Below are 13,028 nucleotides of genomic sequence, written 5' to 3' on the forward strand. Positions count from 1 at the left end.
TCTAGTGTAAGATGGAAATCAGATGGTTCCCTGAGAAAATTGTAGTTGTATTGAAGTCCATGTCTTTGTTTTTGCCTTGCCCTTCCCGCTATGTAAGTTAAACACTCGACTGATAAATGAAATGACTGCTGGGCTGTTTACTAGTCTGTACTTTTTCAAGTATAACACAATGTATTCCTTGCCTCACAAGTGGATGAGAGAGAGAGAGAGAGAGAGTGAGGGTATAATAAAAGCGTACATCAAATACTTCACTGGCATCATTTCCACCAGAAGGAATTGGCCAGCGCCACAGCCAGAATGGAACAGGTTCGTTTTTTCCACCAGTGGAGGAGTCGTATGATAGTAACTCCTTCTTTACCTTTTGCACAAATATCAAGTAAATGAAGATTTTAAATGAGTTTTGTCCCTCTTAAAAGAATGCATGCAGTACACGCTATGATTTTAATCATCCGTAAAAGGTAGTATTTAAAATATTGTTTCATAGTTTGTTAAAAGTGCAAGTGACCATAGCTCACCCACTTGGCTTCACACATCCTTCTTTTACGACAGTGTAAAACATATGCTGAGTACCGAAAATCGATCACACTCTTGCTTGTAAGGTTGTACGTTCCAAAACACAATTTATGTTTTAATGAAACAATGATACATACTTAAAGCATAAATGCAAGTAACATGCAAAATACAAGAAACAGTAACTCATTTTGATGATGAAATTTGTATTTTTCATGTATCGCCTTTATGAAAAGGAATGTAATACCTGCATATAACATATTCATAACAGAATCATGATTTTCTTTTGAATGCCCACAAATTAAAGGTTATTTGGAATACTGCGCCAGTGACACTAATGACAATTCTGCAGGAACCGGTAACAGAAGCATGATTTTCTTTTGAGTGACCACAAATAAATGGTTGCATTGAATATATTACTTCAACAATTCTACTAATGACATATCTGCGAAAACCATGTACATCAGTTCTTAAAACTGACACGAGGGATGATGAATTCATTTTTTATTTATGTCAAATTTATACATTAATGGCTATTTCCTCATAATTTGTAACCAATCCGCTTTTCTCACCTCATCAGGCGTAATATCGTTACCGGACTTGAGCAACAGAACACTCTTATCTACTGCCAGAACATTAACCTTTGACCCCGGATCTGCTGTTAACTGAAGAGTCAAACTATCCTGAGGTTGCGCCGTCAATTTATCAAACTTGACTGAAACCTATGGGAGAAAACAAACAAATGACAATAGTAAAAGAAACTTTCAAGTTAATATTTATATGGTTTCATATCATGGGCACTCCATCATGGACACTTATTTAATGTGAACAGAAAATAGCGAAAAATCTGAACTTTCGTTGTAAAAGTGAAAGTTAATTAGCAATTTTAATTTTAATATCTGAGAATATAAATAGAATCCTCAAGGTAAATTTGATTGTAAGAAAGCTCTATACCTCCAATAAAATATTTGGTCTAATCTGAGGAGAGGTCAAAATGATCAATGTTTACTAACACACTACTCACAACCCACCCTCACCACCAAAAAAGAACAAAATAAAAACATGCATTTCATGTAGGTGATGTATTTCCTTGTTAGGGTTTATTGTATTGTTATTTAATCTCATGCTAGTTAACACTTTATCGCTGTAATTCTTGATTCTTCTTTTGTTCAGCAAAGAAAGTTAAAATTAATTTTGATGGCCATTAAATTAAACTTTCATACATACATTTCTAGAATCATCTTACATCTGGCATTCATGGAAACTCTAACTTTGATTTCTAAGAAGGTTATAATCAAACTAACATTTAAAACATTTAATAAAGACAAGTGAGACAATATGGTATATATTTAAAACCTTGCAAATACAAACAAGCGCTAAACATATATTTAGATGCAGATACATCTAAAACATGCAGAACAAACAATACCAGATCAAGCACATAACTGACAAGAAATATTTGTGGATCAAAGAAGGTACTGTACCCTATTGCTAAAAATTCCTTTCACGTTGAAATTTATACCATCGGCAACAATTTCTCCATCTGGTCTGATATAGTACACAATGAGCTTTGCCTTTGGAGCCATGGATGAATCCAGGAGGACTTCCATATGCTGTCCTTGAGAGAATGATTTTGTCCCACTTCTGATGATACTGCCTTTTGAAAGTATCTATGACAACAAAAGTTCATAAAATAGCGACCTGACAGACTCAGTTAATTAACTCCTTAAATTTAATGCTTGTATGTCATTGAACATTTAAACATTATACAACACATCTGAAAGTTTCCTGTATAGCCGATCATGTTTGCGATTGCGCAGTTTCTAATATTTTACGTACAATTGCTCTAATACAATAATTTATCTGTAAGATTTGGCATACAATTACTAGCGTACAATAACTTCTCCCTAATATTTGGCATATAATTAATACATTACAATAATTTATCCCTAACATTTGGAATACAGTTGTATATTATTTATCCCTAAGATCTGGCATATAATTGCTATATTACAATTATTTATCCTCAGAATTCAAATTCTGATTCATCTTGGCATGTTTGATTAAAATCTGGAAAATTAGCTTTTCTGTATGATATCGCTGAAGTTGTTTTTCAAAAAGCATCTAAGGTTTTACCTGGTATTGAAATTTGTTTGGGTTTTCCGTTGCTTTAATTTCAAAGTTTGCTGTATCACCTGCCTGAAAAATAGAAAGAATGAAAGAATGAGGTTATACTTACAAAGTTCTATATTTTTGTATTTAATAAATATGATGCAAGTAAACTAACCTTTCACAGAACAATCTGCTATCACCACAACTGAGCATTCTCTTCTGCAAATTAAATACAATGATTTATCCTTTCTTTAATATTTGACTGTCTATTTATCTATCTCTACATGGTTAGTACTTACCAAATTGATTAAAATTAGAGATTTGATCCTACCTGAAACTATCTGTTTTAAATCAAACGATTGTTTATTTTGAAAAAGTAAAATTTGTAAATGAAGAGGTTAATGCACTAACCGTCAGATCACTGTCCAGAAGACGAACTTGAATGTAGTTGTTGCTTGGAGAATGGCTCTTTTGTAGTGAAAGGTATGCACTGGCTTTATCATAGTTTGCCTGTAAGTAAATTAGAATATAGAAAAATGAATTCAAAATGTACACCAATATTTATCAAACAATAGTTCTGATTATGCACGCTTATTTGTGAGCCAATATTTTATTTCCCATGTGTATTTCCTAGTTGCCATCAATGTTGATAAGCCAGTTTAGAAATTTTTCAGCCTATTCATCTTGTTAGGATTCTGTGGTCTTAACCTAAGAAATAGAAAGAAGCCAAACCAACAAGTTTATCAAATTTTATAAAAAATTTATTTCCCTGGAACACAAAGTGAAAATTTGAAAAGGAACTTATATTGTGAATTAAATTCCAATTAATCTTACACTTTCTAAAAGTACTGAATATTTCAAATTAATTCTAAGTCTTGAATGTGCTGATGTACCAATATTTTTTGAATTGGTGTATGTACTAAGTTTTTATGTGTCACAATGATATAATCCAGACTATCTTTCAATGAATTCACAATAATCCAAAAATAGTGTTTTAGTACAAAAGTACATTGTAATTTAGCACATTGTAATTCCAATGAATAATTTAAATAAAGGATTCCTCAAAATATATCTCAGCACAACAATTAATGATTCCAAACTGATATTAGAATAGGAATGAGGACTTTGTTAACAAAACCTCTTTAATATACATCCCTACTTAACCTATTTCACAGTAGCATTTTCTGAAGAAAACTCAAATCATCTTAACAAAATATTACACCAAACTAAACAAGTTCACTTCCAGAACCTTTTAAGGTCATAAGCAAGGTTCAGTCTTGAATTCAAATTCAAATAAAGATCTTTTTAAAAAAGATCCATTATTCAGGAAGGTCCAAACTCCTAAAATCAATTCCGGACAAAAGACAAACCATACAAATTAAATATATATAATAATCGAAAAATATAATCTATGATAGCTTGAGGGCATAGATCTAAAAATATATTAGCAGCAGCATTTGTTGCTAGTTTATTATGAACAGAATTGTTCACCGTTGTCTTATAAATTCACTATTTAATGCAGGTCAGCGATATCAAACTAGTATGCAATAAATAACGACACAATATCAGCAGGCCAAAAACATTGTTGGGAGTGTTCACTTCGGTAGAATCAAAAATAGTTTAAATGAAATGTTGATAAAGCAAGAGAAAACAAACACTGATCATTTCAAGATGGCATGAGATGTACTGCATTTATATCTAAATTTGTATATGAATGGTTTTAATGTAAAATTACATTATCAGAACTTGTGCGACTTTGTCATATGCCCAATACTCTTTGCACCAGAGCCTTCTTATTTCAGTACCTTTTTGATAGACAGGGTAGTGTTCAATTTCCCACAGACCAGTAAAAAGTCACACATAAAATCATGTGCACAGGTTCTAAATGCGTAACAATGATGAAAATAATTATACAGCTTTGACTGATGTTATATGCCCCCCTCCCTCTCTCTCTCTCTCATCTATAGTGGAATTTTTTAAGATTTCATAGAATTTAAATCTCATTTGAAATTTCTGTACAAAATCTTTTCATATCACAAGGCGTATTAGCATAAAGTCATATTTTCACATACGTGAAAAAGAACTTGCATAATAAATAACTTATTTCACATCTGTAATTTCTCTCAATTAGACATTTCAAATTTATATATAATTTTACATGGCACTAAATTAGACATTTCGAATTGTTATAGAATTTTACTTTACACAAAAAACAAAGTACAATTTATTTCACATCTGTAAAATAGTATTTTACAGATGTGACATTTTTTCAAATGTGATATGAAGTCAAACATGTTGACATATGTAAGAATAATGTCCAATAAAAGTATTTTACAAGTGTGAAGAAAAAAATGTTTAAACGGCTTGCCTTCAGTCCAAATTTCATTTAGGGCAGTCACACCAAAATGTCAGCCAAAAAGGCCTTATTTATTTCATGGTAGGTTAGTTTACCTGTATACTGACTCTTTTAACATTAACTGGTATATCTAATGGAAAAGAGATAACGCCATCCATCGGGATATCAAGCAACAGTGGTTGAAGTTTCTTTTCATCATCATCTGAGGGCCAAATGATCCGTCTTCTCCAGAAGGGCTCAAAGGGTGGCTCTGTGATTTGTTTGGGTCTTGGGGTGTAGTAGGTTACAGTCACACTGACTTTGCCTAGTGGGTTCACGGGTGGAAGTCCATCTCTCTGAGACACTTTAAGCTGTAATTTCAGAATAAAAATGGTGTCATTGTATTTATATCGATAAAAAGCTCAGAGTATACATTTGCTTTATCATTGTACATGTATTTGAGTTTCAGACGAGTATTTTGACACTATAAAGTTCTAGGACAGTGGGTCCCAAAAATATGCATAACAATTGTCTTCGCTTTTAGGTTTAATTGAGTGTAATTGCATGGATGCCATATACTTCTTAATTAATGATATTCATCTAATCATAAAAATAATATTACCAGTACATTTATTAAAACAGTGTTTTACCAAATATATGAAATTTGTCTCAAATTTCTACACTTCATATTTCAGATTCAGAATGAAAACTTCAGAGAAATTAAAATGCACACAGACTGGTTGCCAGTCCCATGGGCTTCTTATCTCTCTTACCTGTTTAAAACAGGTAAAGTGTAGGTAAGTGAGCCGTGGCATCACTGATGGCAATCTAGGATTGGGGAAAATGAGCATTAGGAAACGTTTTTATAGTAAAATGAAAGAATGTAATTTTAATAAATATATGGCATAAGACAGCAATAAATCTAAAACTATATATTAAACTATTTGTATTTGTTACAATTTCTGGAATTAAAACTACTCTCATAATGGACATTTATATAGAAAACTAAGAACATAACACTTACAAAAGCTTTGTAGATCATTCCAGGTTTGAAGACCTTAGGCAAAGATTCAGGAAACTCCATTTTAATTGGTACATCGAAAAATTGTACTTCCCCTGATCCAGACTGAGTTATGCCAGTCAACGTTTCTGTTACATTCACTTCAAATGTGATATAGGAGGAATCAAGGCTGGAATCTATATCGGTAAGTTCTTTCATGGTGACTTCAAATGATGCTTTACCTTCAATCTGCAAAAAGGAAAATCACTGAGTTAGAGTAATCCTTAATTACATCTGAATTTCTCTTTCAGTGCAAATTTATGAGACTTTAACTTATTCTGGCTCTGCATAATTTGTATAATTTTTCTGAGCATTTTCATTCTGATATTGATAATTCAAATGAAAGGATCCACAAAATTCCAATACAATGTGACATATGATAATCAATATATACTACAGTACAACTTTTGTAAACAAGACACAAATGAGACCAAACCTGTTTGTTGTTAAATGGGGGCTAATGCAAATAGGTACATGGGTCATTCTGGGTAGAATGACAGTATGCTCAATGGGGTGTTCATTCATATTTATCATAAACCTTTTAAAAATAAAAATAGACATGCAAACATCTATTGGATCTCAACTTTCAGCATACATAAACCATTGTATAACAAACCTAAAACCTATATTATTTACACATTTAACTGTCACAATTCCGTCTATATATAGTTTTACTCTGAAACTTACCTTTTATCTTTTTCAATGCCTAGAAAGCAACATTGCGAGTGATGTGTCAATGCATATATATATATATATAGGGTAGAGGGGGGCAAAATGCCCCCCAAGCCATCCTGACACCCCTGGTTTTTATGCAAGAATATTACTTTTTGGCATCTTCCTGTAAAAGTGTTCAATCCATTTGTTTGCAGTATTTTCGACTGGAACTACCTAAGGAAAACCAGGTATGTATGTTTTTAAACAACATAGTATAGAGATGCATTATGCATAATATTTCATGATTCACAGCAGTTGTTAATTCTGCCTATTGTTAAATTGTCAATGCTGTATGATAACTGCTCCATAACTGTTTAAATGTTGTACACTTGAACTAATGGTTCATATGCCGAAAATTATTCTATACTTTTTTGCAGATGGTGCGAACTTACAGAAGGAAAACTTGTTGAGGAAATTATGGGACATCAGCTCTAAAAGCGGCTCTTGAAGCAATTCATTCTGGAACTTCACTGAAAGCTGCTGCAAGGAATTATGGAATTCCAACTAAAAACTTTGCACAGACATAGAGATTTGAAGGTTTCGCAAGCTGGAGTGTCAAAACTGGGAAGTAAGACTGTTGTTTTCAGGCCTGATTATGAGTTGCTTCTAGTTGAGCACACCCAGTCCATGGAAAAGGCATTATTTGGACTTACCACTATTTACCTACAGCATTTGGCATATGACTTAGCAGTTCATCTGAATATTAAAAATCATTCATTTCAAGGCAATGCAGCAGGTATTGATTGGTTGAAAGGCTTTATGAAAAGGCATCCAAATCTAGCCATTAAAGCTCCAGAGGCAACTAGTGTCAGCAGAACCATGGGCTCTAACCGGCCACAGGTAGTCAATTTTTGCCAAGTATATAAGGAATCTCTTGACGCAACACTTGTTGATGGTCTCAAAATATGGAACATGGAAGAAACAAGCATTAGTACTGTCCACAAGCCAGTAAACATTGCATCAAAAGGTGTTAGATCAGTTGGTAAAGTTACAAGCGGTGAACATGGTCAAGCTATATAATATGTGCCATATAAGCGGCCGGTACCTTTGCACCGCCAGCATTTATCTACCCACATAAAGGAATGGTTCCATCACTGATGAATGGTGCACCAGCCAGATCACTGGGCTTGTGTAGCCCATATGGGTGGACAGACAGTCATATTTTCTTGCATTGGCTGGAACATTTCACTTCTTTTGTGAAATGTATGAAGGACTCTCCACACATTCTTCTTCTTGATGGGCACCATAGCCATAAAATGTTGGCAGCTGTTCTCTATGCATGTGAGAAAGGGACTGTGTTTATAACCTTTTCTCCCCATTGCACACATTGGCTCCACCCTCTTGATGTCACATTTTTCAAGGCACTAAAAATTTATTTCAGTTTGGAGTCTGGAAAGTGGATGACAAGCAATCCAGGTAAACGAATAAGTGCATTTAAAGTTGCTACAATTTTTTCTGCAGCATATAACTGATCTGCCAGTTTCAGAAAGCTGTCACTGGTTTTGATTCAAATAAGTACACAGGTGATGATTTTGCTCCTTCTATGGTAACTAATGAACCTCAACCAATATCAGATATGTCATCAAGCATTCTTGAATCAAATAAGGCAGCTGATCACCTTTCAGTTACTGGCTGCATAGATATGCCAGAAGGGTCGGGGGATGCAGAAACATCTGTTCAAGAGGACAAGACAGCTGACAATCAGTTGGTATGCAGGCGATACAGAAACATCGAATGATGGAAATAGGTCAGTTGATGATCAATCGCTTAGTAACGTTATGACCACTTCTGACATTGCAGAAACATTGACTGAATCAAGCAAAACAGTTGAATTTCTGCTAACTGGTAGTTCTACAGCCACTGTGGATGGGTCAGGTAATCCATAGACAGACAAAACAATTTATACTCAGTCACCTGATAATCAACAAACACATCACTCTGCCATTGCCATCGAGGAGACAGGCAATCAGAAAATGCTTGATCAAGGTATTCTTGCTGGAAGAACGGAAAGTGCTACCTTGGGGGTATCACATAACGGATGCAAAAATGCAAATGATTCAGCATTTATGAACACATTGCTTAAACTTTCACCAAGGCCTAGAATATTCAGTCAGCGCACAAGAAAGCAAAAGGCAGAATCAGCCATGAACTTATCATCACCGCATAAAATGATGCTCATTGAAAAGCAAGAAAGACAATAACAAATACAACAGGCAAATGTGATAGGACTGTACAGGCAAGTGGGAGCAAATGGAATGAAACCAAAGTTTCAAAACAGAAAGAAATGCAGAAGAAAAAGAAGCAGACATGTAAGGAGGACAAAGAAGATAGATAGAAAACCATCTAAGAATACGAAGACAACTTGTATAGAGGACCATGAAAAGGGAAAATAGGCTTCAGCTCCAAAGTCAGCTGCTAAACATGATCTTGCCTTGTCAGCAGACACAACACATAATAAAGACAACATTTATGGAAATTGAATTTGAATATGGAGGAAGTGATGATCCCTTAATAGAAGATACCTGGTCGCAGTGCAAGGAATTTTCCAGGCGGTGCCATGAATCCTGTGGCACCACCCTCAATATGCAATTTTGCTGTGCTAAGTGTGAGTAATAAAGAATTTACCAGGAACATTCATGACATTTGGGCTTTGTCTTTTTCTTCATTAACGGTGGAATTTTGGGACTATTTAGACTTCAGCATTGTTGTAGCTGCTTGCTTATCCGCCTTGTTGTGCTAATTTTAATGATGCAGCAATGTAGTTTTAGCATCTTTGCCATATATAAAATGTCCATTTAGGAATAATACTTGATTTTACAGTTCAATAGTATCCCTGTAGTTTTACAGACTTTTACAGATGTTGAATGCATTGTGGGGCAAAATGCCCTGGAGGGGGTGTGTTGTTCCACAATGTCCCTTTATAAAGTTTTATTATTTTTCATTTTTCTTGTAAATAGTTTCTTCATTGTAACAAAACATCATTCCATTATGTTAGACCTAATGCATACTTTAAATAAATTGTCCATTTCGAACAAAATCATGTAAATCATGCCTTAAATTACCAAAACTTGTTAAATGGGGCGTTTTGCCCCCCTCTACCATATATATACATATATATATATATATATATATATATATATATATATATATATATATATATATATATATATATATATATATATATATATATATATATATATATATATATACATACATGTGTGTGTGTGTGTAATTTGGATTTTTAACATCGCTTTAAAACAATTTCAGTCATATTGCTACGATGTCTGCAGTGTGACAGTTTATAGTGATGTCTAGCTCTGGGGTACCATGCCACAGACATGTAGCATGATGTCCCACCCAGTCACATTATCCTGACACCAGGCCGACCAGTCCTAACACTAACCTCTTAATGCTGAGCGCCAAGCGAGGTAGCTGTTAGTACCATTTTTGTAAGTCTTTGGTATGACTCAGCCGGGGATCAAACCCATGACCTCCCGCATCCGAGGTGGATGATCTAACCACTAGGCCACCAGAGCGGTCAAATACATGTATACATACATATATACATATATATATACATATATACACATATATACATGTACATATATACATATACATATATATATTTACACATCTATACACATATATACACATATATACATGTTATACACATATGCATATATATAAATAATGAGGACTTTGTATAGCACCTAATCTTTAGATGCTCTAAGCGCTGTACAACATTAGACAACACCTATAAGATAAAAAGCATATAATAATATTAATACAAAATCAAACACCATGAAATTAGGAAAAACATGAAAAAATAAAAAAAATGCTGAGAATATTTCAGGTAGGAAACATTACGGCTTTAAGTTTGTTCTTGCAGTCAAAATAAGTGAGTTTTAAGAGCACTCTTGAATGGGATCACTGTGTCTTTGTGTCTAAGTTCAGTGGGCAATTCATTCCATGTTGCTGGGCCCTGGTATGCAAAAGAACGCTGTCCATATGACTTTGTTTTCATAGTGGGAATAATGAGTATACGATTGTCAGAAGAGGAGCATAAGTATCTTGCTGGTGTGTACACATGGGTGAGGTCAGATAGGTATGTTGGACTAGAGTCCGACAGTGAAATGTAGCACAGAGAACAAATTTTGTGCTTGATTCTGGATCGAATGGATAGCCAGTGTAGGGTACAGAGCAGCAGGGAAGTGTGCTCTGATCGTGGTACTCTAAGCATGATCCAAGCAGCTGTGTTTTGAACTTTTTGAAGTTTCTGGAGTAGATATTGAGATGAACCAGACAGAATTGAGTTACAATAGTCCAGTCTTGAAAGTACTAATGAACACACAAGTGTTTTAGTGGCATCAGCTGAAAGATATTTGTGAATTGAGCTGATGCGTCTGAGTTCAAGATATGCAGCCTTGCACATATATACACATATATACATATATATACATACATATATACATATACATACAAATACATATACATATTGACATATATGACATATTGGTGCAATGTGAGCACTTTCTAGAGTAACACCTAGGTTTCGTACTGATTGTGTGAATTTAATGTTGGCATTGCTGATATTTATTGTTTGCGGTAAAGGATGTGAATGAGAAAGTCTTTGTGTTGTGATCAGAATGGTCTCAGCTTTATCATCATTCATGTGCAGCTTATTACATGTCATCCATGATTTCACATCAGAAATGCACCTCTCTCCACCTTGGATGGTAGCATCAACTTCAGTCGAGTGGCTAGATTTGTATATTTGGGTGTCATCAGCATACAATCGGTGAGACACTGGATGATGATCTATGACACTTGAGAGCGACTGTACAGAATGAAGAGAACAGGTCCAAGAACAGACCCCCGTGGAACACCACAACATAGATCAACTGGGCTGGAGTGTATTCCATTTGCAGATATAATTTGTGTCCTGTTGACCAAGAAGGACTTGAACCACAGTAAGGCTGTATAATGAATGCCATATACATATATAAATATAATGTAGGCTAGGTGGGTGTAGATTTAAATGGGGCATTTTGCCCCCCTCTACCATTATATATACATATGTATATAATGTAGATTAGGTGGGTGTAGATGATTGTCCTTTATTAAAAGACTTAATTATACTTCAGACCGTCAATTCATTTCAGTGCTTTAATAAAATCTTTCATTACTTTTAACAAAAAAGGAGTTACTCACAGGAAATGTCTTTTCTGTAACTGGAGCAGGAAGCATCTGACCATTTCTCCAGATGTTGTTACTGTACTTGCTTTTTATTCTCAGATTTACCTTTCCCTTCACAGGTTTTCCAAATGTATACCTGTAATAATAATAATAATAATTATAGTAATAATAATAATTTTATTTCCGAAGGAATAGTAAAAATAGTCATTTCTATTTATGTCAAGGGAAGCATATGGATTTAGAAGTGATGATGATTGTCTTACTCATTATGATCTATAAGATAGTGAAGAAAAAGAAGGATTGATATTGTTGATGTCAATGATGAACATGATCCCAAAGATTATGATGATGATAACAGTGATAATAATAACAGCTGAAAATCTAAGTTCTGTACGAGATTATTGCTTTAAATAAAACTGAACATCCAGAAAGAGAGAGAGAGAGAGAGAGAGAGAGAGAGAGAGAGAGAAATGTACTTTGCTGTGATGGATCCTTTAAAAATTTTGTCTGTTGTCAGTCCAAATGATGGTAAATCCACTGTAACCTCAAACTTCGGAAGAACTGGAAAGGAAATGTTCATTCCAAAAGTTGAGTAAGAAATTTTATTGGGTATGAAAGCAGTTTCGCAAATGATTAAGTAAGTGTGAGTGAATAAGTACATGAAAAAAATGAGTGAGCAGTCAGGAAGGAAGGAAGAAACTAAAGGGTGTATCTATGATCGCATTAAGTACCACAGCAATAAATAAACACAAACTTGTTGATGATTATGGCTGTTAAAATATAATATTCTTCTTGGGTTTTGGTTCACCTCTGCGAAGCAGATACAAGTTATTGTACTACCCCACCATGTCCGTTAGTGCTCACAAATATAAAAATATTGTACTACCCCCCGCATGTCCATCAACGTCCTCTCAGATAGAAGATATTGTACTACTCCCAGTGTGTCTGTTAGCATCTGTACTTATAGAAGATATTGTACTACCCAGAGTGTCTGTCAGCGTCCTCACAGATGGAAGATATTATACTACTCCATAGCATCCTCATAGATAAAAGCTATTGTACTACCCCTAGTGTGACCGTCAGCATCCGCATGGAAAAAAG

The 13,028-nt window shown here is 34.4% G+C and overlaps 1 protein-coding gene across 1 annotated transcript in view; it reads right to left on the bottom strand.

Annotated features, from left to right (window-relative positions):
* LOC149807098 (CD109 antigen-like) overlaps positions 1-13,028 on the bottom strand; it is a 68,412-nt gene that overhangs the window by 38,138 nt on the left and 17,246 nt on the right. The window contains exons 9-17 of the mRNA XM_089961954.1: positions 12,404-12,488; positions 11,943-12,063; positions 5,982-6,206; positions 5,074-5,328; positions 3,034-3,132; positions 2,647-2,709; positions 1,995-2,180; positions 1,083-1,232; positions 239-358 (exon numbers count right to left, since the gene is read on the bottom strand). Coding sequence (XP_089818080.1) covers positions 239-358; positions 1,083-1,232; positions 1,995-2,180; positions 2,647-2,709; positions 3,034-3,132; positions 5,074-5,328; positions 5,982-6,206; positions 11,943-12,063; positions 12,404-12,488 — 1,304 coding nt within the window. The remainder of the gene's footprint in view (positions 1-238; positions 359-1,082; positions 1,233-1,994; positions 2,181-2,646; positions 2,710-3,033; positions 3,133-5,073; positions 5,329-5,981; positions 6,207-11,942; positions 12,064-12,403; positions 12,489-13,028) is intronic.

This window comes from Sinohyriopsis cumingii, chromosome 1, assembly GCF_028554795.1.
Source record: "Sinohyriopsis cumingii isolate HCF-2022 chromosome 1, ASM2855479v2, whole genome shotgun sequence".
Taxonomy (NCBI): Eukaryota; Metazoa; Mollusca; class Bivalvia; order Unionida; family Unionidae; genus Sinohyriopsis; species Sinohyriopsis cumingii.